Below are 27364 nucleotides of genomic sequence, written 5' to 3'. Positions count from 1 at the left end.
ATTAAATATCATAACATCAAATGTATACAAATGTTTAGAACCCAACTAATTCCTTTAAAAATGGTAAACTATAGAGGTTTTTTAAAAAAATATTCGTTACGTACTTTAGGTTACAGTCAAATTTATTTTGTTAGAACACTGTTTATGCATAGACTTTAAACTTGTTTACATACCATCTGTCATAGGTGCATTGATGGCGGAAGATCCCTTTGTAATTTATAAAACATTTATCTAAGTAACGTGAAGAGATATTGAGATGTTATAACTAATTAGAATTTATAGCAAAAAGTAGACAATATACCTAGACAGAGACAGTAATAAAACAAGTACAGTGTATACAAGACTTCAAGGTTAATAATTTATTTCTTTGATAACATAAAAAGGACTTTCCCAACCCATAACAAGTTGTCTTGGTCAATGAAATTCTTTGAAGATAGCATACAAGTACATACAAAGTGTACATATAAGGGTAAAGACTGGAAATCAACTAAAATCAGGCTAATGTGATTGAATTTAATACTCTTTCTTGGTGCTGAGACACTATGAATTAAAAAACGATGGAACACCTGAACATAACATACTTTGGTCTTGAATTTGTTTGAATTCACATACCATCTGTGGAAGGAGCACTGGTGGTAGAGGACCCTTCTGTAACTGATAAAGACAATGATTGAAATACTTCATTTACGAAATGTCCGGCAAATGAAGGTTATATGTGTTTGAATTGAATCATCATAACTTGCTGCATGTTTTAAAGAATATCGATGCCCTGAAATGAAATAAGATCAAATCGCCTAAGGTATTCTATACACTCTGACAATTTACCAGTAGTGCTGATGTTGACATATTGTATGGCGGTCCCCGTCCCACACAAACCGGTATCTCCAGACTCGCATAAGAACTTTGTGAAGGTGTCTTCGCTGGTCAGGTTGTATGTGATGGTACTGGACCTTGTGTACTGACACCCTGATAGAGAGGCCTCTGAGTGGATCGGGGTCTGGGGCAGTCCGGTGAACATCATTTCATTGGTCTTTTGGGCGCACCATCTGATAGTCTAAAATAATAAAATATACGAAACGTTAAAGGTGACCAAAAGACCTTATAAATATATAACAGACTTCTATGTTCATGGGCCAGTGATACGTACGTTGCTTTTGTCACTTCCTACCTGTCCTTGACAGGTTAATGTTATCGCAGTTCCAACAGGAAACTGTCGATCTGGCGTATCAAAGAGCTCATTCAGGATCTTCACTCGGGGCATTTCAATTACAGCTGACTTCACTGAAAACCAAAAACAGCGCCTCACTTTTTAATGTGCATACAAGGGTTGTTCGATATGTAAATGTATTGTTTCACAGCGCCACTATTTTTTGCACGATTTCGTGGATGATGATACTCTTGAATAGACCCTCTTCAAGACCTTCAAACCTAAAACTTTAGCTCCATATAGTTTTAGACTTTTAGGAATTTCACAAGACCTAGTGTTGACAACTATTGTAACAAGAAGCCCAGGGGCCACATCGCTCACCTGAGCAACAATTGCCTTAATTCTGATTAAATTAGCATTACAGTATCAAAATATCTTGACAACTAAATACAGTAGATCTTGCTAAAAGAAAATTTGAAAATCTGCCAATTTTTTATCCACCCCTTTTTTTGGTAAATACCAAGCCTCTTTTGTTGTTGTACCTGTAAGAAGATTTTTTTCTATTCCTATGAACCCCCCCCCCCCCCCATTTCGTGGCCCCACTTTTCTCTAGGGAATCATGGTTTCATCAAACTTAAATCTGCATAACCTGTGCTTTCACACTAAGTACTGAGTTTTGGACCGAAAAATTTCCCAGAATACTTTTAAAGATTTTCTCTGTAAATTCCTAAGGAAAAATTCAAACAGCCATCAAGGCCCCGCCCTTCCACTAGGGACTGTGATTTTGCAAACTTGAATTTACACTACCCGACGATGCTTCTACACAAGTTTAAGCTTTTCTGGCCAAATAGTCTTTAAAAAGAAGATTTTTAAAGGTTTTCTCTATTTATCTATGTAAAAATTCATCCCCCATTGTGGCCTCACCCTACCCCTGGACTATTATTTAAACTAACTTGAATCTATACGATCTGGGGCACAGGTGCTTGAGGACAGGATTGCCCACCCCCTCCACCCCTACCCCCCCCCCCCCCACCCGCCCCAATAATAGACCCCCGGGACTTTATTTTTCTTTTTTATTAAATTACCCTTTTATGACATATTTCTAATCTAATTTATTCATTCATTGCCCAAAATTACATAAGACACTGTACTTGAGGCACTGCCAATGAATATTTGTTGAAATGTACTATCAAACTACATCTACCAGGTAAAACGGTGACCTCATGTCGTAGCCCGATAATTCCCTTCACTGAATATCTGCATGCCATGCCCGTGTAAATACATTTATTAGGTAAATAGGACAATTTTCACCGACAAGTTACAAGTTTTGAACCGATCCATCTAGAACCAACGGAAGTGAGGTTTTTTCGCAAGGAAGACAACTCCGAGAGATTTATGAAATTGTTTGGCAAACTCGAAAAAAGTACAATTCATACGAAGTATGAATTCTAATCAAGCCGCGAAAACTTTTTTATCGTCTTGGGAACTGGAAAATCTAAAAGAAGGCACCCATACTGAGTGTATGACAATGGGAAGACATGAAAGAGAAAATAAAAAACTTATGTTACGAGTTATCTTCCTTGCGATAAACCCTTACTTCCGTTGGTTCTAGATGGACGAAGTTAGCAACCTTCTTGTATTATATATATATGTAGAGGGTCTGATTTTTTAAAAATATTTGTTTTAGGTAATTTAGGCCAATGATTGTATAAATTAGATTAGAAATATGTCAGAAAAAGACAATTTAATAAAAAATTAATAATTAAGTCCCAGGGGTCTATAATCTTGGTAGGGGGGGGGGGTGGGTGGATGGGGGGGGGGGGGTCGATCCTGTCCTCAAGCACCTGTGATCTGTGACCTGTGGGGATGCTTCCACTCAAATTTGGGCTTTTCTGGCATAATAGTTTTGAGAAGAAGATTTTTAAAGATTTTCTCTATATATTCCTATGTAAAACTTGACCCCCCCCCCATTGTGGCCCCACCCTACCCCAAGGGACTATGATTTTACAAACATGAATCTACACTACATGAAGATGCTTCCATTTTAATTTGAGCTTTTCTGGCTTAATAGTTTATGAGAAGAAGATTTTTAAAGATTTTCTCTATATTTTTCTATGTAAAACTTGATCCCCCAATTGTGGCCCCACTCACCCCCGGGGACCATGATTTGAAAAAACTTGAATCTACACTACCTGAGGATGCTTCCACTCTAATTTAAGCTTTTCTGGCCTAACAGTATTTGAGAAGAAGATTTTTAAAGATTTTCTCTATATTATATTCCTATGTAAAACATGATCCCCCTATTGTGGCCCCACCCTACCACCGGGGACCATGATTTGGACAAACTTGATTTGACACTACTTGAGGATGTTCCCATTTTAATTTGAGCTTTTCTGGCCTGATAGTTTTTGAGAAGAAGATTTTTAAAGATTTTCTCTATATATTCCAATATAAATCTTGATCCCCTCTTGTGGCCCCTCCCTACCACCGGGGACCATGATTTGAACAAACTTGAATCTACACTACCTGAGGATGCCTCCACATAAGTTTAAGCCTTTCAGGGCGAATTGTTTTTGAAAAGAAGATTTTTGAAAAATACCACCAAATTTTCAATAATTCTCAATTATTTCCCCTTTAAAGAGGGCGTAGCCCTACATTTGAACAAACTTGAATCCCCTTCACCGTGTGGTGCTTTGTGTCAAATTAGGTTGAAATCTGTCCAGCGGTTCTTGAGAAGAAGATGAAAATGTGAAAAGTTTACAACGACGACGACAAGGACGACAGACAACGGACAAATTGTGATCAGAAAAACTCACTTGAGCCTTTGGCCCAGGTGAGCTAAAAATGGTTGGTAACGGGTTGAAAATATAGAAGAAATAGAGCTTATATAAAGTTTGCACAAAACTCAGTCATTAGAAAACGCAGTTATTTACTGAATTGGGGGAAGCTTACGAGTGTGATAATTAATGAGATAGTTCGTAAGTGGAGACGGAATCCGCCAAAGACGCAAGGAAAATGTCTCAAAAGTCAGGGACATAATTGAAAGTGATAGCAGATCCACGATTTGTGACATTTCCAAAGATATAAGGGATGCATTTCAATTTAAAGAGTTGAAAGTATAAAAGATGTCTTCAAGATAGGTACCGCATATATTAACAAATCACTTAAAGCCGCTTGGACAATTGCTAAAAATGTTTCCTAGATTCAATCAAAGACCATTTGGTAAAGAAACATTTTGAACTACTTAGAACCATTAGAACCAGTGAAAAAAATTGGAGACAAAATATGGTTAACTCAACTCGGGATGTCAATTTTACAGATTCAAAGTCCAAAACCCAACGCCATAAAAAACTGGTAAAATATTTCGAATATCATTATATAAGAAATCGTCCATAAATATAATTTGACCGAGCGATGGTCAGGTACTCGTTAGTTTGTTCTGTATATCAGTATAACATTTAATTTGGGAAAACTCTTCATCAAAGCAGTATTTGATTTTGTAACGCTGCTTTGATAAGAGTTAGCTCTTTTGATTAGAGTTATGGTCAATGTTACTCAGGTAAGCAATGTGGCACGTAAACGTTAAAACATTTACATTGTAAAGCACTTACCAATGTAAGATATGGTGATAGGACTCGTCTCCTGTGTGACACTCTTCTCTGAATAGGAGTTGTATCCAGAAAATTTACACATGTACATCTTGAAATCGTTAGGACATTGAACGCTGCTTTTGTCTATAGATAATCTTAATTGTGCAGTGCTTGGAGAGTCTATGTTCCCAGTGGCAGTGGCCCGGTTCCGTAATGCAAAGTTCTTCCATTGTACTGATGGTGTGTGTCCAGTAGCTACTGATACAATAGTCTCAAATGTTGTACTTGAGTTTTTCTGTAACTCTATGTTGTACACTGCATTGAGTTGTGAAGGGTTAATGATGGAACACACGATCACCAAATCATTCTCCTTGTAATTAATTGTCTGTGGGAAGACTTGTATATGTATATTCTGGACAGATGCTGAAATTGAGATAACAGTGAAATAAATTTTTACCCATAATACTTGTAACATTACAGCATTATTAATTTCAATTATTAAAAAATTACACCGCACGCATTGTGAATTTCTTTATGTTTTTAATTTAATGTTACAAAAGCCGACCCCAAAACAAAGAAAATTGAAATCTACCGATTGATAGGAATTTTTCTCTAACCAAAGTTTCCAATAATATTATCATATTGTCCTCATTTTGTAGGTTTTAAGCTTGAATGAGTATGCAAATTTTTGAGATAAGTTATTTTTATCAATTAAATGTATATTTCAGTTCATTTCATGTGATTATCGATAAGTAGAATTTTCAGACGATTTAGGATGATCCTGATTAAACTTCGGAAGTAACTTTGTTCATACCTAGTGAATATCTTAATCTTCTTTGAGAGCGTTCTTCCAAGAAGAAAGGTTTAAGAAATACTTTTCATTCCTATTTGTAAAACATTTTTCCAAACGGACAAATATTGCGTTGTTCAGTTCTAACTGTTACTAAAAACACCTCTGATATATTTACAATTTGTTTGCAGAAGAACAATTTCGTATCTTGAAAACTATAGGAGGAGGTATTCGTATAATAAGGGTACCCTTTTGGCAGCCGCCCGCCTGCCATTTTCACTGTTTCAATCACAGGATTTTTCCTTTGGAAAACCAGGTTAAAACCAAAACTCTTAGGTATACGTGCACTTACAATTTGATCGTTCTTTTTCATACAGATCAAAATACTAGTAACACAATATTGTACTATATTGTGGTTTCACTTTTGATGACAATATAACTATATGGATATATTCCCCAGTGACGTCATTTGTGGACCTTACAAAAGACATGGTATTATTTAACTACCCTTTTATGATACAATTTTTTTTATTTTGCATATTGTTTTCAGACAGTCAATGTTCAAATAAACTTGTTATTGTTAGTTGGCTTTCAAATCACTTTCAAAATTATATCCCTCTTTAATGCGTTTTTGAAAAAACAACAACATGTTTTCTATATCATACTGCCACAAAAATACCACATATACTGTATATGACATGTGGTGATAACAGTCAGTGATCAAAATCAAAAGTGCAAAGGAAAACAAAACAAAACAAGATCAGAGCAAAAACGGACCTCTAATGAATCTGATGCCCTAGAGGAGTGAGCATCCTCTATTGACCGGGCACATCCGCCGTGTGCTCTTTGTCGTAATCGGGAAAACGGAAGACAATTAGATAATTATGGTCTAACAATTAGTTTGAAAAGCGTCAGTCAGCATGAGACTTAGTGGAGAATTGCATTTGCTGACGAAGTCGTTGTATCAACCAAAGAATTTACAAAGAGATGGCATAACCGAGGCTGTTGGTAATCTTGTTTTATTAACTTGTTTGTCAGTAGTTTGCCTCGCCTCAGAAAGGGGCATGGTCACGATTTTGCTCAAATTTTATTTTTCAATATCTATTGTTTACAATGCTTCAGTAAGACATTTCTGATAATCAAATAAAATTTGAGAGTGATTTGTAGAATTATAAGCAGGATAAAGGACTCACAATTCTTTGTCATGTAAACATGGCTCGTGTCCTGTTTTTGTTTACATAAGTTCAATATACCAGTAAAAAAATCTTTTTTCCAGCTTATTTGTCCATCTTTTTATTTATTTTAAGCATGGATAAACATTTTCTAACGTTTAACACATTCGTTTTAAGTTAAAAAATGATTTTTTTTAACGTTCAAAATGTAAACAAACGCTTTGTTAACAAAGCGAAGAATTTCAAGCTCTGTAACTCGCTTATAACTCAACAAATGACATTCAAATTTTGGCTGCCTATTAAAAATGCCTTTCTGAAGCATTGTAAATATTAAAATCGCAAAAATGATTTTTGACCAAAATCGTGACCATGCCCCGTTTAAAAATTTGAAAGTTATTTATGTTGGCGTGATTTGCAGTTATAATTTTACAAGTTCTGGCTTTATGGTACAAAAACTTCATCTATTTTAAAGTCCGTTTTTATTTTTGCTTTCTCTCTCTCATTTGAAGACAAATACTAAATTATCTAGCAATAGTAATATTTGAAAATTCATAATGATGAAAAACCTGATTTTTCATTGACCTTACATACCATCTGTTGTTGGAATACTGGGACTAGGAGACAAATCTGTAATTGATAAAGAATAAAAAAAAAGTTGTTACAATAAAAGAAAAACAATTTACTATAAAGCTTGATTAAATATCATAACATCAAATGTATATAAATGTTTAGAACCCAACTAATTCCTTTAAAAATGGTAAACTATAGAGGTTTTAAAAAAAAATATTCGTTACGTACTTTAGGTTACAGTCAAATTTATTTTGTTAGAACACTGTTTATGCATAGACTTTAAACTTGTTTACATACCATCTGTCATAGGTGCATTGATGGCGGAAGATCCCTTTGTAATTTATAAAACATTTATCTGAGTAACGTGAAGAGATATTGAGATGTTATAACTAATTAGAATTTATAGCAAAAAGTAGACAATATACCTAGACAGAGACAGTAATAAAACAAGTACAGTGTATACAAGACTTCAAGGTTAATAATTTATTTCTTTGATAACATAAAAAGGACTTTCCCAACCCATAACAAGTTGTCTCGGTCAATGAAATTCTTTGAAGATAGCATACAAGTACATACAAAGTGTACATATTAGGGTAAAGACTGGAAATCAACTAAAATCAGGCTAATGTGATTGAATTTAATACTCTTTCTTGGTGCTGAGACACTAAACTAAAAAACGATGGAACACCTGAACATAACATACTTTGGTCTTTAATTTGTTTGAATTCACATACCATCTGTTGAAGGAGCACTGGTGGTAGAGGACCCTTCTGTAACTGATAAAGACAATGATTGAAATACTTCATTTACGAAATGTCCGGCAAATGAAGGTTATATGTGTTTGAATTGAATCATCATAACTTGCTGCATGTTTTAAAGAATATCGATGCCCTGAAATGAAATAATATTTAAACAATGCAATCAAATCGCCTAAGGTATTCTATACACTCTGACAATTTACCAGTAGTGCTGATGTTGACATATTGTATGGCGGTCCCCGTCCCACACAAACCGGTATCTCCAGACTCGCATAAGAACTTTGTGAAGGTGTCTTCGCTGGTCAGGTTGTATGTGATGGTACTGGACCTTGTGTACTGACACCCTGATAGAGAGGCCTCTGAGTGGATCGGGGTCTGGGGCAATCCGGTGAACATCATTTCATTGGTCTTTTGGGCGCACCATCTGATAGTCTAAAATAATAAAATATACGAAACGTTAAAGGTGACCAAAAGACGTTATAAATATATAACAGACTTCTATGTTCATGGGCCAGTGATACGTACGTTGCTTTTGTCACTTCCTACCTGTCCTTGACAGGTTAATGTTATCGCAGTTCCAACAGGAAACTGTCGATCTGGCGTATCAAAGAGCTCATTCAGGATCTTCACTCGGGGCATTTCAATTACAGCTGACTTCACTGAAAACCAAAAACAGCGCCTCACTTTTTAATGTGCATACAAGGGTTGTTCGATATGTAAATGTATTGTTTCACAGCGCCACTATTTTTTGCACGATTTCGTGGATGATGATACTCTTGAATAGACCCTCTTCAAGACCTTCAAACCTAAAACTTTAGCTCCATATAGTTTTAGACTTTTAGGAATTTCACAAGACCTAGTGTTGACAACTATTGTAACAAGAAGCCCAGGGGCCACATCGCTCACCTGAGCAACAATTGCCTTAATTCTGATTAAATTAGCATTACAGTATCAAAATATCTTGACAACTAAATACAGTAGATCTTGCTAAAAGAAAATTTGAAAATCTGCCAATTTTTTATCCACCCCTTTTTTTGGTAAATACCAAGCCTCTTTTGTTGTTGTACCTGTAAGAAGATTTTTTTCTATTCCTATGAACCCCCCCCCCCATTTCGTGGCCCCACTTTTCTCTAGGGAATCATGGTTTCATCAAACTTAAATCTGCATAACCTGTGCTTTCACACTAAGTACTGAGTTTTGGACCGAAAAATTTCCCAGAATACTTTTAAAGATTTTCTCTGTAAATTCCTAAGGAAAAATTCAAACAGCCATCACGGCCCCGCCCTTCCACTAGGGACTGTGATTTTGCAAACTTGAATTTACACTACCCGACGATGCTTCTACACAAGTTTAAGCTTTTCTGGCCAAATAGTCTTTAAAAAGAAGATTTTTAAAGGTTTTCTCTATTTATCTATGTAAAAATTCATCCCCCATTGTGGCCTCACCCTACCCCTGGACTATTATTTAAACAAACTTGAATCTATACGATCTGGGGCACAGGTGCTTGAGGACAGGATTGCCCACCCCCTCCACCCCTACCCCCCCCCCCACCCGCCCCAATAATAGACCCCCGGGACTTTATTTTTCTTTTTTATTAAATTACCCTTTTATGACATATTTCTAATCTAATTTATTCATTCATTGCCCAAAATTACATAAGACACTGTACTTGAGGCACTGCCAATGAATATTTGTTGAAATGTACTATCAAACTACATCTACCAGGTAAAACGGTGACCTCATGTCGTAGCCCGATAATTCCCTTCACTGAATATCTGCATGCCATGCCCGTGTAAATACATTTATTAGGTAAATAGGACAATTTTCACCGACAAGTTACAAGTTTTGAACCGATCCATCTAGAACCAACGGAAGTGAGGTTTTTTCGCAAGGAAGACAACTCCGAGAGATTTATGAAATTGTTTGGCAAACTCGAAAAAAGTACAATTCATACGAAGTATGAATTCTAATCAAGCCGCGAAAACTTTTTTATCGTCTTGGGAACTGGAAAATCTAAAAGAAGGCACCCATACTGAGTGTATGACAATGGGAAGACATGAAAGAGAAAATAAAAAACTTATGTTACGAGTTATCTTCCTTGCGATAAACCCTTACTTCCGTTGGTTCTAGATGGACGAAGTTAGCAACCTTCTTGTATTATATATATATATGTAGAGGGTCTGATTTTTTAAAAATATTTGTTTTAGGTAATTTAGGCCAATGATTGTATAAATTAGATTAGAAATATGTCAGAAAAAGACAATTTAATAAAAAATTAATAATTAAGTCCCAGGGGTCTATAATCTTGGTAGGGGCGGGGAGGGGGGTGGATGGGGGGGGGGTCGATCCTGTCCTCAAGCACCTGTGATCTGTGACCTGTGGGGATGCTTCCACTCAAATTTGGGCTTTTCTGGCATAATAGTTTTGAGAAGAAGATTTTTAAAGATTTTCTCTATATATTCCTATGTAAAACTTGACCCCCCCCCCATTGTGGCCCCACCCTACCCCAAGGGACTATGATTTTACAAACATGAATCTACACTACCTGAAGATGCTTCCATTTTAATTTGAGCTTTTCTGGCTTAATAGTTTATGAGAAGAAGATTTTTAAAGATTTTCTCTATATTTTCCTATGTAAAACTTGATCCCCCAATTGTGGCCCCACTCACCCCCGGGGACCATGATTTGAAAAAACTTGAATCTACACTACCTGAGGATGCTTCCACTCTAATTTAAGCTTTTCTGGCCTAACAGTATTTGAGAAGAAGATTTTTAAAGATTTTCTCTATATTATATTCCTATGTAAAACATGATCCCCCTATTGTGGCCCCACCCTACCACCGGGGACCATGATTTGGACAGACTTGATTTGACACTACTTGAGGATGTTCCCATTTTAATTTGAGCTTTTCTGGCCTGATAGTTTTTGAGAAGAAGATTTTTAAAGATTTTCTCTATATATTCCCATGTAAATCTTGATCCCCTCTTGTGGCCCCTCCCTACCACCGGGGACCATGATTTGAACAAACTTGAATCTACACTACCTGAGGATGCCTCCACATAAGTTTAAGCCTTTCAGGGCGAATTGTTTTTGAAAAGAAGATTTTTGAAAAATACCACCAAATTTTCAATAATTCTCAATTATTTCCCCTTTAAAGAGGGCGTAGCCCTACATTTGAACAAACTTGAATCCCCTTCACCGTGTGGTGCTTTGTGTCAAATTAGGTTGAAATCTGTCCAGCGGTTCTTGAGAAGAAGATGAAAATGTGAAAAGTTTACAACGACGACGACAACGACGACAGACAACGGACAAATTGTGATCAGAAAAACTCACTTGAGCCTTTGGCCCAGGTGAGCTAAAAATGGTTGGTAACGGGTTGAAAATATAGAAGAAATAGAGCTTATATAAAGTTTGCACAAAACTCAGTCATTAGAAAACGCAGTTATTTACTGAATTGGGGGAAGCTTACGAGTGTGATAATTAATGAGATAGTTCGTAAGTGGAGACGGAATCCGCCAAAGACGCAAGGAAAATGTCTCAAAAGTCAGGGACATATTTGAAAGTGATAGCAGATCCACGATTTGTGACATTTCCAAAGATATAAGGGATGCATTTCAATTTAAAGCGTTGAAAGTATAAAAGATGTCTTCAAGATAGGTACCGCATATATTAACAAATCACTTAAAGCCGCTTGGACAATTGCTAAAAATGTTTCCTAGATTCAATCAAAGACCATTTGGTAAAGAAACATTTTGAACTACTTAGAACCAGTGAGAAAAATTGGAGACAAAATATGGTTAACTCAACTCGGGATGTCAATTTTACAGTTTCAAAGTCCAAAACCCAACGCCATAAAAAACTGGTAAAATATTTCGAATATCATTATATAAGAAATCGTCCATAAATATAATTTGACCGAGCGATGGTCAGGTACTCGTTAGTTTGTTCTGTATATCAGTATAACATTTAATTTGGGAAAACTCTTCATCAAAGCAGTATTTGATTTTGTAACGCTGCTTTGATAAGAGTTAGCTCTTTTGATTAGAGTTATGGTCAATGTTACTCAGGTAAGCAATGTGGCACGTAAACGTTAAAACATTTACATTGTAAAGCACTTACCAATGTAAGATATGGTGATAGGACTCGTCTCCTGTGTGACACTCTTCTCTGAATAGGAGTTGTATCCAGAAAATTTACACATGTACATCTTGAAATCGTTAGGACATTGAACGCTGCTTTTGTCTATAGATAATCTTAATTGTGCAGTGCTTGGAGAGTCTATGTTCCCAGTGGCAGTGGCCCGGTTCCGTAATGCAAAGTCCTTCCATTGTACTGATGGTGTTTGTCCAGTAGCTACTGATACAATAGTCTCAAATGTTGTACTTGAGTTTTTCTGTAACTCTATGTTGTACACTGCATTGAGTTGTGAAGGGTTAATGATGGAACACACGATCACCAAATCATTCTCCTTGTAATTAATTGTCTGTGGGAAGACTTGTATATGTATATTCTGGACAGATGCTGAAATTGAGATAACAGTGAAATAAATTTTTACCCATAATACTTGTAACATTACAGCATTATTAATTTCAATTATTAAAAAATTACACCGCACGCATTGTGAATTTCTTTATATTTTTAATTTAATGTTACAAAAGCCGACCCCAAAACAAAGAAAATTGAAATCTACCGATTGATAGGAATTTTTCTCTAACCAAAGTTTCCAATAATATTATTATATTGTCCTCATTTTGTAGGTTTTAAGCTTGAATGAGTATGCAAATTTTTGAGATAAGTTATTTTTATCAATTAAATGTATATTTCAGTTCATTTCAGGTGATTATCGATAAGTAGAATTTTCAGACGATTTAGGATGATCCTGATTAAACTTCGGAAGAAACTTTGTTCATACCTAGTGAATATCTTAATCTTCTTTGAGAGCGTTCTTCCAAGAAGAAAGGTTTAAGAAATACTTTTCATTCCTATTTGTAAAACATTTTTCCAAACGGACAAATATTGCGTTGTTCAGTTCTAACTGTTACTAAAAACACCTCTGATATATTTACAATTTGTTTGCAGAAGAACAATTTCGTATCTTGAAAACTATAGGAGGAGGTATTCGTATAATAAGGGTACCCTTTTGGCAGCCGCCCGCCTGCCATTTTCACTGTTTCAATCACAGGATTTTTCCTTTGGAAAACCAGGTTAAAACCAAAACTCTTAGGTATACGTGCACTTACAATTTGATCGTTCTTTTTCATACAGATCAAAATACTAGTAACACAATATTGTACTATATTGTGGTTTCACTTTTGATGACAATATAACTATATGGATATATTCCCCAGTGACGTCATTTGTGGACCTTACAAAAGACATGGTATTATTTAACTACCCTTTTATGATACAATTTTTTTTATTTTGCATATTGTTTTCAGACAGTCAATGTTCAAATAAACTTGTTATTGTTAGTTGGCTTTCAAATCACTTTCAAAATTATATCCCTCTTTAATGCGTTTTTGAAAAAACAACAACATGTTTTCTATATCATACTGCTACAAAAATACCACATATACTGTATATGACATGTGGTGATAACAGTCAGTGATCAAAATCAAAAGTCCAAAGGAAAACAAAACAAAACAAGATCAGAGCAAAAACGGACCTCTAATGAATCTGATGCCCTAGAGGAGTGAGCATCCTCTAATGACCGGGCACATCCGCCGTGTGCTCTTTGTCGTAATCGGGAAAACGGAAGACAATTAGATAATTATGGTCTAACAATTAGTTTGAAAAGCGTCAGTCAGCATGAGACTTAGTGGAGAATTGCATTTGCTGACAAAGTCGTTGTATCAACCAAAGAATTTACAAAGAGATGGCATAACCGAGGCTGTTGGTAATCTTGTTTTATTAACTTGTTTGTCAGTAGTTTGCCTCGCCTCAGAAAGGGGCATGATCACGATTTTGCTCAAATTTTATTTTTCAATATCTATTGTTTACAATGCTTCAGTAAGACATTTCTGATAATCAAATAAAATTTGAGAGTGATTTGTAGAGTTATAAGCAGGATAAAGGACTCACAATTCTTTGTCATGTAAACAAGACTCGTGTCCTGTTTTTGTTTACATAAGTTCAATATACCAGTAAAAAAATCTTTTTTCCAGCTTATTTGTCCATCTTTTTATTTATTTTAAGCATGGATAAACATTTTCTAACGTTTAACACATTCGTTATAAGTTAAAAAATGATTTTTTTTAACGTTCAAAATGTAAACAAACGCTTTGTTAACAAAGCGAAGAATTTCAAGCTCTGTAACTCGCTTATAACTCAACAAATGACATTCAAATGTCGGCTGCCTATTAAAAATGCCTTTCTGAAGCATTGTAAATATTAAAATCGCAAAAGTGATTTGCAGTTATAATTTTACAAGTTCTGGCTTTATGGTACAAAAACTTCATCTATTTTAAAGTCCGTTTTTATTTTTGCTTTCTCTCTCTCATTTGAAGACAAATACTAAATTATCTAGCAATAGTAATATTTGAAAATTCATAATGATGAAAAACCTGATTTTTCATTGACCTTACATACCATCTGTTGTTGGAATACTGGGACTAGGAGACAAATCTGTAATTGATAAATAATAAAAAAAAAGTTGTTACAATAAAAGAAAAACAATTTACTCTAAAGCTTGATTAAATATCATAACATCAAATGTATACAAATGTTTAGAACCCAACTAATTCCTTTAAAAATGGTAAACTATAGAGGTTTTAAAAAAAATATTCGTTACGTACTTTAGGTTACAGTCAAATTTATTTTGTTAGAACACTGTTTATGCATAGACTTTAAACTTGTTTACATACCATCTGTCATAGGTGCATTGATGGCGGAAGATCCCTTTGTAATTTATAAAACATTTATCTAAGTAACGTGAAGAGATATTGAGATGTTATAACTAATTAGAATTTATAGCAAAAAGTAGACAATATACCTAGACAGAGACAGTAATAAAACAAGTACAGTGTATACAAGACTTCAAGGTTAATAATTTATTTCTTTGATAACATAAAAAGGACTTTCCCAACCCATAACAAGTTGTCTTGGTCAATGAAATTCTTTGAAGATAGCATACAAGTACATACAAAGTGTACATATTAGGGTAAAGACTGGAAATCAACTAAAATCAGGCTAATGTGATTGAATTTAATACTCTTTCTTGGTGCTGAGACACTATGAATTAAAAAACGATGGAACACCTGAACATAACATACTTTGGTCTTGAATTTGTTTGAATTCACATACCATCTGTGGAAGGAGCACTGGTGGTAGAGGACCCTTCTGTTACTGATAAAGACAATGATTGAAATACTTCATTTACGAAATGTCCGGCAAATGAAGGTTATATGTGTTTGAATTGAATCATCATAACTTGCTGCATGTTTTAAAGAATATCGATGCCCTGAAATGAAATAAGATCAAATCGCCTAAGGTATTCTATACACTCTGACAATTTACCAGTAGTGCTGATGTTGACATATTGTATGGCGGTCCCCGTCCCACACAAACCGGTATCTCCAGACTCGCACAAGAACTTTGTAAATGTGTCTTGACTGGTCAGATTGTAGGTGATGGTGCTGGACCGCGTGAACATACAACCTGATTGAGAGGCCTCTGAGTGGATCGGGGTTTGGGGCAATCCGGTGAACATCATTTCATTGGCCCTTTGGGCACACCATCTAATTGTCTGAAATGAAAACATAAAAAGTTTAATAGCCCGCGTTATAGCCTAGATCAGATATTTTATTTCAAAATAATGTTTATTCATGGATTAATTCATACTTTGATTTGGTCACTTCCGATCTCTCCTTGACAAGTTAACGTAAATGCAGTTCCAACAGGAAACGTTCTATTTGGCGTATCCAAGTTCTCACCGATGATTTTTACTCGAGGCAGCTCAATAACAGTTGGTAAGGCTAAAACACAAATAAAGCAATTCACTATTAAACGCGTTTATAGAGTTCGTTTAGCTCACAATAATATAGAATATTGATAAAAAAAAGTTCATAAAAATTTAGTTTCTTATAATTGAGGCTCTCTCTAGCGTCACAACCTCTAATCATATGAACACCCGTATGACTCAGATAATATGTCCGTGTTTTCTCCGTTGTGGAAGGTTGCTTGTTGAAATGTTAACATTTTCATCTATATCATAAACTACCATGGGAACAACTTTTAATAACAACTTGGTGTATGACATTTGTAGGAAAAAGGAACACATTTTCAAATTCCAGAAACAAAGGCACAGTATTTTGGGTCAAAACTTCATTACACCAAGATAAAGAGTTATAAAAGAGTTGTTGTGACGAACTATTACAGTGTGAAAATATTGCCAGATTATCAAATTCACTTTACACCATCTTCTATATAAGCAATTTCCATTCATAAAGAACAATTGCATTTTGTATATAGATACATAAACAAGTAGCAGTAATTATTATTAAATAGGATCAGTAAATAGTACATACCAATGTAGGAAATCATAATTGGACTTGTCTCCTGTGTGACTGTTTCAGAACCACTAGAACTAATGCCAAACATTCTACACATGTACATCTTAAAGTCAGAAGGACACATCACTCTGTCTTTGACAATCGTCAATCTCAGTTGTGCTGTATTCGGAGAGTCTACGTTCCCAGTGGCTGAAGCTCGGCCCTGTAGCTGGGTGTCCTTCCATTGTAAAGGTGGTGTAGGTCCATCAGCTACTGACACTACAGTTTCAAATGTTGTACTAGAGTTCCTCTGTAACTGTATGGAGTACACTGCATTGAGTTGTGAAGGGTTGGTGATGGAACACACGATGACCAAATCATTCTCCCCGTAACTGACCGTCGGCGGGAGGGCTTGTATCTGAATGTTCTGTGCAGATGCTGAGGATAAAATTTAAAAAGTATACATCGCTCATCAATGTCTAAATCAATTTCCTAAATTTTACGCTTTTCCTACCTAATGATTACAGCTCCCTTTTCCTTAACCCCACCCCCAAAAAACTAAAAAAATCAAATATAAATCATGGTAAAGACCCCCCCCCCACCAAAAACAAAATAATTAATAAATTTTTTTTATATAAACTATATTTTAGTGTGATGCTCAATTTTAAACATTAATGAAATATGATTACGTCTTATTAAATAAATAGATAATACATATAAAAAATAAAGTATCATCTATGATAAGATGGGTCTTAAATCAACAACCTTTTGTATTATTTTATGACATCTATGATCTTTTGGTTTTGTGACACAAAAAATAGATCTTGTTTATCGTTTGCTTTTTTATTCAATAATTTTATATCCACTTTTTAGACGGTGGCTATAAATAGCCACGGTCTATTGCTACGGTCCTGACCGGAAAAATATTTCTCACGGGGACCCTAGCGGATAAGGAACGATAACTCTGTTAGGTATTCAGTGTTATAGGGAATGTTTTATCTATGTGTCGATTTCAGTATGAGAATTAATTTTCATCTTATCAGATATTTTAAGCATTATAGCTGCTAATTATTTTGTACATACATTTAAATAATGTATTAAATTGTGTTTTATTTTAAATGAGCCGTTACCCTGTCTGCTTACGCGGTATTGATAATTTATGCACCAACTGCCAGTCGTGACGTTTAACTCTGTATCAGGACTGCATAAACTATATCACTGCGATAATTGGCCAAGAGATTTTATGGTGTAAACAATTGTCAGAAACACACTATTTAAACTGGTTCGCCAATTCATATTTCATCAATTATGTTTCATCGATAAATTCACTCATTTTCAACGCATTAGTTTTAGTTGAGGCAGTATATTTATTTTGTTGTAGCTCATTCCAAAGAATTCACAACAGATACTGACAATGAATATTACATAAATTACATTTTATTGAACTTCAACCGATCAATGGCACACTTTCTTCTACAAGTGTGCATGTGTTTTCAAACATACAAAATACTTTAAATTTACGATACAAATGTGTTTAATTTTGGACTGACTTGTGATTTACAATGTACCTTATTTGTAACTTACTCAGTCTGAAGAAAAATTAATTTTATTACAGGCACCTCAATATTCATCAGACAATATTTACTACTGATGTTGACGCTTTACTTGCTGCTGACTTTCTCTCAAACACGCTAATCAACGTCGGATTGTAAAAAATTCACGTGCAAATCGAGTCGCCATTTTACAATTTTACATGTATATAAAGAAACCACATTTTACAATGTTTCAAAGATTTCCAGTTCAGATTTTTTGTAAGCAAATAAGAGATTGAAGACATATGCTGTAAAACGTCTTATGGATTTCACGGCGTGTCAGCTTGTGTATCTCTAATTTACGAAAGCCGAGAAAGATCATTCGAGATACGAGATTCGAAATACGAGATTCGAAATACGAGATTCGAGATTCAATATCTTATTAACCAATCAAATCAAGGATCTGAAAACACGTATCCTAGCAACATCAAACTGTTCTAAATAAAGATTATTAGTACATGTACATGCTCTTATATACAAATAAATGCTATGTTCACTTCTCCCTAGCTAACTAAATAATTGTTTGTATTTATTTTTACACAGAATATTCAAGTAGAATAGTAATAATGCAGTGTGTTTCGCAGATCTATGTGATTTTGTTTGCCCTTGTGCATTTCCACCCGATGCGTTTGAACCCTGGGGTATTTCACCACCAATAGTTTAAACCCCGGCTTTATTCATCCTTTTTATGTAGAAATGCGGTTATGGTAGAGAGCTTCATAAGCGGAGCCAATTTTTTTTCGGTAGGGGGGTCCTAGGCCAATTTTCAATAATTTTACTATGTATATTAAGCTTCAATTTTCCCGAGGAAAGTCCAGACCCCCTGACCCCCTCCTTTATAGACCTCCTCCGTGCATGAAGATTAGTATCTAAAATATGTTTTAATCTAAGTATAAATAATCAGTCCAGGTTTCACCAATAAATATAAGCATTACTTATCGTTTTTGTATGTATACAGGCATACACTAGTACTATGATTATAAACTAATCATTGAAATATTATCACATCATACGGAATTATTAATATATACAATTTTTTTCCCTTTTCTTGAGTAAACAACCTCTTATGAGTCTTACTTTGACATTGTTTTCAATATAGAAGGATACATATTCTTTAGAATTAAAGGTAGGGATAATAGGGTGCCAATTTGTTCACATTGCCGATTTCTTGTGCAGAGAACAGTAAAATTTTAAAAATTTGATTGTGCATGAATTTTTCAAAAATCTATTGTTGTAGTTTGTTATAATTCATTCATTGATATATCAACAAGAAAGAATAGAAGGTATAGACAGGCATATGTATCACACCCAAGTTGAGTGTCTCTGTAGTTTCCTACCCCCCCCCCCCCCCCTCAACGCATCAAAATTGACAATAATTGCATATAAATCATGCAAAAGTTTACTTTGTATGTAAGTAACTCTCTAAAGATGTAAATAAGCACTGCAAAGATGTGTGTACTTAATATACTACTACATTACACTTAGCCAGATAAAATGTAATCAGGGTGATAGCTACAAGGGGCGAGAAGTGCAAATTTACCAATTTGTCGCCATACACACAGAACACCAAATAAAGAAACTGTGTGTGGTGTGGGGAATGCATATAACCAGTGCGAAAATCAACAAATAGGCTGTTATTTGTTACCTATCCTGCAAATACATTGATAAAAAATGTTATCGTCACATAACATAGCCGATTAAGTTAATGTTTACATATTATGGTCAACGTACATGTAATTCTAATGTACATGGAGGCGGGCGTATCAGGCGGGGATCCAGAATTTTTTTTTCCAAAAATGATCGGTTGAATTACATTAAATGCTTTGAAAATTGGCTTAAAGTATCGCGCGGGTCAAAATGCATGATAGAAGCTATGTACAGTGTAATTGGAAACTTTCATTTTATATCAATATGTAGTAATACCTATTATAACAAATGAGAGTATAGCCCAACTGCCACAAACAATACATGTCTTATACCGGCACCACCCCCTCCCCATAAAAAAATGAAACAATTGTCATTTTATTTGCTAAACATGTGTGTGGTTCAAGATTTTTCTAAAGGACATACCCGATTAGAATTGAAAAATGAGTCGTTTAAAACTAATTTTGTCAAATTGTTTAGATTCATTTAGTTATATTTTGGTCCATTTGGGTAAATAGATGCACCAGCGCAGCTCTAATTTATATATAATCAGGCTATAAATTCGAAATATTTTCAAAAATTAATAGCTTTAAAACCAGTGGATAAAAAAATGAAAGTCGAACTCGATGAGTGCTAATACCTGTGTTGAATGAATGGTACAGTAGGATATGCGCAAAAAAGTGCCGTGTACTCTTTCCTACCCTATATTTATTGGAACATTAAATCCGATTATAAGAGTCAAATTTAATTAAGTACGGATATATTTTGCCGAGCCAAATAAAAACTAGAGGTACTGTGAGCAAGCTCACAATTGATACCCCCCGCTAAGAAAAAAATCATAACGCGTGTATTTTCGCTATTATAGAAAATATTGGATGAATCTATTTCACTGTCCATTTTCTATAAATAACAACTGCTTTATTTATGAAAACTGTTAATTTTTAGCTTCTAATATTTCCATTAATACAAGACATGACACAGACAGAATTTACCTTTTTTGAAACAATGACCTTGAACTTTCTCAATTGACCTTGGGTCAAGGTCATGACACACCCTTTAATCATAAGCAATCTTTGTGTGAAGTAAGAACTTCCAGTGTTTCCCCATAAGAAAGATATGGACCGGACACGAATTTTGCACTTTTTCTGCCAGTGACCTTGACCTTGCCCAAATGACCTTGGGTCAAGGTCATGACACACCCTTAGGTCATAAGCAATCTTTGTGTGAAGTAAGAACTTCCAATGTTTCTCCATAAGAAAGATATAGACCGGACACGATTGCACAGACAGACGGACAGACAGACAGACAGACAGACAGACGGACAAGGTGATTCCTATATACCCCCCAAACTTTGTTTGCGGGGGGTATAAAAAAAGCCTGGAAAACGAAGAGAGAACGAAGTGGGGACAGAATAACTGACAAACTAAATTAGGACTATATAGCCCCCCCTCCCCCCCCCCCCCCCCCCCCTCGAAATTTATATACTGAAAACAGATTATTGAGTACAACATCCGCACACAATTTAAAGAAAATTCCATGGGTTTTTTTATTATTTTTGCTAGCTAATGTAAGAAATCACAATTACCCCAAACCCCTCCACGGAAAAGGAAATGCTAGGTGATGAGAGAGAGAGAGAGAGAGAGAGAGAGAGAGAGAGAGAGAGAGAGAGAGAGAGAGAGAGAGAGAGAGAGAGAGAGAGAGAGAGAGTCGATGTAAATCACACGTGCGTTAACACCGTTCAAATTAAAGCTTGCTAGTTGGTCTGCCCTATCCTAGCTACCTTCTCTCTTTTCTCCTTTGATTGGCCTAACTGTCTGTATATGCTTGTATCAAATCAAACAATTTCAAATTCTAAATCAAAATTGAATATGACACTACAAAACTAACTCTCTCTCTCTCTCTCTCTCTCTCTCTCTCTCTCTCTCTCTCTCTCTCTCTCTCTCTCTCTCTCACTCTCTCTCATATCGACAATGACATTGATACCCTACAATACACTCTTCCTATCTGGATTGTTGTCGTTGAGGTTGTAAATCATTATATCTCCTATGGTTTAAAACTTTATCATAACCTATATTTTGACATGTCGATTATTTCATTGAATTTCGTTTCATAACTAAAACCACACTCAGTTTTAATTATTTAGATCAAACAGATCTTTTTACGCGAGCCGATTTTTACACAGTTGGGGCGAATACACTACGGGTTATAATGGTTCGGGGGGAAAATACATACAGGACAAACATAGATTCGCAAAGCCAACAGTGTTATCACTCATTTAATTGTTTATATTGTGTGGGGTTAATTCATTAATGTTAATTTAACCATTTTATAACCATTACATAAGAGCTATTAAGACATTTATTTGTAGGAAAGAGCATGTACGAATGATCTTTATTTAGAACAGTTTGATGTTGCTAGGATACAGGTTTCAGATCCATGATTTGATTGGTTAATTTAGATTTTGAATCTCGAATTTCGAATCTCGAATCTCGTATTTCGAATCTCGTATTTTGAATCTCGAATCTCGAATGATCCTTCTCGGCTTTCGTACTAATTTGCAACAAACGCTAGCTTTTTGTGAGAAAAAAGAATTGGTTCAACTCATGCGATATTCCATATGCATTTATGGTACATTGTGAACAGCATTATGAAAGATATAATAATTTTGTTAACTAAACAGTTTCTGTCGATTTTTTTCATAATGAACTGAATAACGCAATTCGATGAGCGAAGTACAAATAGTGACTTTTTTTTATCCATATGCGCCCGTCCCTGCTAAATGTATTAGAGAATCTTTTCTTTGGTTTTGGGGGAATTTTTTCACTAACAGATAACATTATTTACATATATACGTAAACATCGCCCCGTTTGTTCTCAAATGATGATATTTTGTGCTTTCTTCGACATTTGTTTCCAAGTGTTAGCATGATTTTGTCAACATGCATTCACAAATAGGCGGGCCTATATAAATGTGCCAGTTTGTTGCGACTCGCAATTGAAATACACACCGGTCAAAAAGTGTCATTACTCAACGCAATGCTACATCGGCAATGGCGTATACATTCATCCTATATTAGCGATAAATAATTAAACGATAAAATGATTTCTTTGGGGATTCATTCGGGATATGAAGGTAGCAACATTGCAGAAAAAATGCATATTTTTTTATAATTTGTTTCTGCAATGATCGGCACCTTCATAACCCGCATGAATCATCAAAGAAAGCATTTTATTATTTATATTAACATCTTTCTTTTAACTTATTAATTAATTGATTATGACAAATTAGTAAAATTCACTAAATTACTTTTAATGTACGTAAGTACGTTAGCTAAAAGAAACAGCCAAATCGTCCCCTGTGAGACTTTGAGTCTGAAATCATCATGATTATTTTGTGCAGTCCGTGATTTTTCTTAGGTTGCTGGTGGCTTCTACCAATCGATAAACAGGGCGTGTCCATTTTATTCCTGTCAGTATCTTGTCAGTTTCAGCCGTTGTAGATTTCGACCAATCGATAAACGGGGCGCGTATATTTCAGTCTGGCTGTTTCTATAGAGCTATGGATTGACTATATGTTTCCGTAAGAAATAGAGGAAATAATATTAAGTAGATTTAAATATTGAAACATGAAGGCACAAAAATGTGCTTCATAGATGAGTGTATAGTATTCTTCTGAGGTACAGAACTATAGCTTTCCGGAAATATTGCCGGGATTTGCGAACCCAAGATCTATTGTCTAGTACATGCAAAGAATAAAATGAAAATTATATACACAGCTGTACGGCCAGAAAAGCGTGCGTTTAACTTGGATTTTGTTTGTTTGGTGTTTTTAAAAACTTATTTTGAATAATTAATCAATATTTGTTGTAAGTTTACTAGAAAACTTTAATGTAGCAAGTAATTTATTCATGTTAAAGTGTACTGAGAAGCAATAAAATATACATGTGCCTTTCCCGAATTCATTCAAATGATTTGAATAAATCTATTAATAGCTAAATACAATTTAAAAAAATGTACTTTAAAACGTTGATTAATGAAACTGCCGCGACTGTATATTGTACGATATTTTTTTTTTCAAATATTCATTTACTTTCGTTGTGAGCAAATGGAAATAATCAACTAAAGTCGAAGATAAAATATTGATTGACTCTGCTGTTTCAATGATGACGTGCATTCCAAAAGCAATACCAGTTTTATCAAACAGGTTCTTGTAAACCAATTCCGTTTTCCTTAGACCTAAATGTATTAACTGACTATGAGGACAAAAGCAAGTGTGATGGTCCACAAGACTGCAACTTTTTACCGGTGAAGAAATTGAGGGAAAACGCTGTCGAGAGGGACAAAAAACATACTTTATGTATGCCCAAATAGTTACTGATGAAATCGCTTTGGATTTGATTTATTCATTCAATAAGTGGTGGCAACCCACATATTTAATGAGTCATTGTGGGGGCAATCAAAATACATAGTATTACCGAAAACGGGTTTTTAATGTCAACTGATAAAGATACAAACATAGATACAAAATATAGATACAAACTTCTACATGTATACTACAAAGGCTACTGAGATAAATATATGGTTTTCCCCCAAAAGATGACGGCCAAGAGACACAGCATTTGTAAAATGTGGATTGAGATCACAGCTACGATTTCCACAGATTTATCCATGTAGGAAACTCACGACCAGATGTGCGAGTAGGCGTTAAGTATTAGAACATGTATGCGATACTGGCCGCGGTTTTCGACAACAATAATTATCATACATGTAATATGCTACTTTCAAACGACGCCACCGTCTAACAGTACTTTAAGTACTTTGATTTATATAACAACTACACATATCACTTTGTTCCAACCCCCCTCCAATAGAAGTTTTAAAACTGCTAAACTGGAGTAATTTTTCTAGCAGTAGGGCTCGCTCATTTCAAAAAACCATGTAAACCAACAGTTTAACATATAGTCTATCGAATTCATCATATATATTGCAAAATATAAACTTCATAATTTGCACTGATAATTGATATCTCGTTTGGATATTATATCCATAGTGAACTATTTAAACCAGTTATGAGAATAATTTCAAACTTTACATGGTAGCACAATGTTTTGAAAGAGTTTTAACTAACAAAAATAGCGTTTATTTCCGTGTGAGCCTAATGAGGATATATATGTTAAAAAACTAATGCATTCTTTTTTCTAAAAAAGATTGTTATATTGTAGATAGGGTCTTTGGAATATTAAATGTTGAAAATTCGTGTAAAATAAATACAGGTTAATATGAAACATGAATACTCACCAAGTAACCTGACGCTAAGCAAAATGGCACACAAAAATGCAGAAGTCATGCTTTATGTTTTTGTTTGATCACAGGTAGATAGACCGTTTGTTTTTTTCTTCAATCCCAGTTATACGTAAATAGACACCCTTTTAGAGCCCTCAATCTACCGATGATAATTAAACGCCAAAATGAAGCACGTCCTAAAATAGGAAGTGAAAATACACAGGTACTACATTTATTTGCGCAGGAGTGCCTGTTCCCCAGTCTTCTACACAGGTGTAATATATCATTGTCCTTTCCGGTAGCTTCGAAAAAAGCAATATAGATAAGAAAGAGTACAATGTCGCCCGAACATGGTATGATTTATCCCAATTGTCCTGATATAATTTTCAAATCTTTAAAAGAAGAAAATACAATACAAAAGTTTATGAGCATGCTTATTCAAACACTGTAAAACATGTATACCTATATACGGGACGCTGTAAAATGATACGAATTCCGACAATAAGAAGGGTATGTCATAGTGAAGGAATCAAGGCCGTGACGAGATACACGTGGGGTACACAGTGGGGGATTACGGATGGTAGATTCTACGGAAGTTGTGATATTTAATTTTTTTTCTGAAATTTCTAAATTATGATAAATTATACATTATACTGACAAATCGATGTTTGGAGTAAAGTTTTATATCAGAAAAGTGCTTTGTTGATATTCACTGTAGCCATGTTTGCACAAGATCAAATTCCAATAGAATTGCTAAATAGAGATGTGTACTATCTTGAAACAAGAGGCCCAGGGGATACATTGCTCACATGAGCAACAATAGACATTATAAAATCAGCTTTACGGAGTAATATACCAAAAATAAAAATATGGACAATGTAGTCTAACAGATCCTGTAGATAAAAAATCAATTTTCCCTGTATATTCTGTTTATCATTGATCCCATTTTGTCACAGTATAGTTGTACTATCTGATTATATTAGATTGCGAACATGTGCTAAACACCATTGAAGGTAGCATACATTTATTAACTCGTACATAAAACGGATACACAGACACACATTAAGTCATACGACAAGTATTCGTACAATACACGACACTACATTCCTCCCCTACTTGGATATAAAATTGCATACTAACTCAATTTTCTTGATGCATAATACAGTTGAAAAGAATAACACTGTATTCATTTTCCAAAATAAAAAGTTCCTCATCTTCGCTAGCCAAGGGTTTTCGGTCCACTTTGCTCCCCATAAACCCTTGGCGGATTTCATTACAAAAACTCGGTGACAAGCTTCGTTTTATGATTGGCTGCAGCTGCGAGTAGCTGATCCAATCGCAGTGCTTGTAAATATAAACTTTAAAAGAAAACACTTGTGTGATCTTTGGTAAAACATTCGGTGCTTTTAAGAAGTTGAGACACAAGTTCTTGAATACAGTGCCTCCCCAGCGATGGTCTAACCAGATCGCTTTAAAAACCTATATATTTTACTGGGATTGACCATAGTTCTACAAACTTGTCAAGGCTCGCGTGATAGCATGGGAAGTAAACATGGCGAATGTAGAAGTTGCCTATCCCGTTAGTATATACGTTCCCGCTTATGGTTATTGCTTTTAAAGGTTCAATGAGCTCTGTTTTATTTAATTTCTGTGGTCCGCAATATTCACGACAACGATGCCTGATTTTATGGCATGAAAGCTTTCATATAAATCGGCGACTTTTTCACTCCCGTACAGGTCCTTACAAAACACTATGAATAAAACATTCCGTGCTTTCCCTAGGTTTAAACTTAATTGTATTTAATAGCATCATTAATCATGTTCCGATATTCGGTAGTCAACATGTTTTCAAGTTGTATTAATGCCGTAGTGTGTATATAACCCGTTGTTTAATTCGATTAAAATGTAAATATGCAAGGGGCGCAACTCAAGTTGCTCGCTAGATAGCGCCACCACATCACCGAGGTTTCGTAATGAAATCCGCCAAGGGTTTATGGGGAGCAAAGTGGACCGAAAACCCTTGGCTAGCGAAGATAAAAGTTCCTTAAAGTTCAGAATTAAACCTCAAATAATCTCATGAACAAAGAATCAAAATGACTATCACTTTACAGTCAACAAAAATATGAACACAATTGTCATTTCCCCATCACATAATCCTGGAAACGCAAAGGAATAGTTCGCGTTCTTTGCGGTCTGCTTGTAGTCTCTATGTCATGTTCAGGTTCCACAATTCCAGGTTTCTCGGTATCACTCGGCCGCATTTTGATTTTCTCATTATCATCTGTAATTGTTTTGGATTCCACGTCATTTTGCTTGACTTCCTGTGGG

The 27364-nt window shown here is 35.0% G+C and overlaps 1 protein-coding gene across 1 annotated transcript; it reads right to left on the bottom strand.

Moving 5' to 3' along the window:
• Positions 1-604: 604 nt before the first annotated feature.
• Positions 605-25607, bottom strand: LOC105345013 (mucin-22). Its single transcript, XM_066072274.1, has 16 exons — positions 25499-25607; positions 25052-25233; positions 16554-16955; positions 15868-16001; positions 15544-15772; positions 15331-15372; positions 14617-14652; positions 12148-12549; positions 8553-8686; positions 8231-8459; positions 8004-8045; positions 7291-7326; positions 4759-5160; positions 1148-1281; positions 826-1054; positions 605-654 (listed from the first exon to the last, which is right to left on the bottom strand). The coding sequence occupies exons 2-16, from the start codon at positions 25098-25100 to the stop codon at positions 605-607; spliced, it is 2550 nt and encodes an 849-aa protein (XP_065928346.1). The 5' UTR covers positions 25101-25233; positions 25499-25607.
• Between the last annotated feature and the right edge of the window lie 1757 nt (positions 25608-27364).

This window comes from Magallana gigas, chromosome 2, assembly GCF_963853765.1.
Source record: "Magallana gigas chromosome 2, xbMagGiga1.1, whole genome shotgun sequence".
NCBI lineage: Eukaryota > Metazoa > Mollusca > Bivalvia > Ostreida > Ostreidae > Magallana > Magallana gigas.
Note: the sequence above shows the minus strand (reverse complement) of the source record. Positions and strands in the feature narration are given on the sequence as shown.

Bases quoted from the DNA above. Each gene is read 5' to 3' on its own strand.
- LOC105345013 (XM_066072274.1), bottom strand. From the start codon at position 25,100: ATGACTTCTGCATTTTTGTGTGCCATTTTGCTTAGCGTCAGGTTACTT. The intron at 16,002-16,553 runs GTATGTACTATT...TTTGTGTTTTAG, and splicing joins AATTATGATTTCCTACATTG to CCTTACCAACTGTTATTGAG. The intron at 8,687-12,147 runs GTAAGTGCTTTA...TTTGGTTTTCAG, and splicing joins TATCACCATATCTTACATTG to TGAAGTCAGCTGTAATTGAA.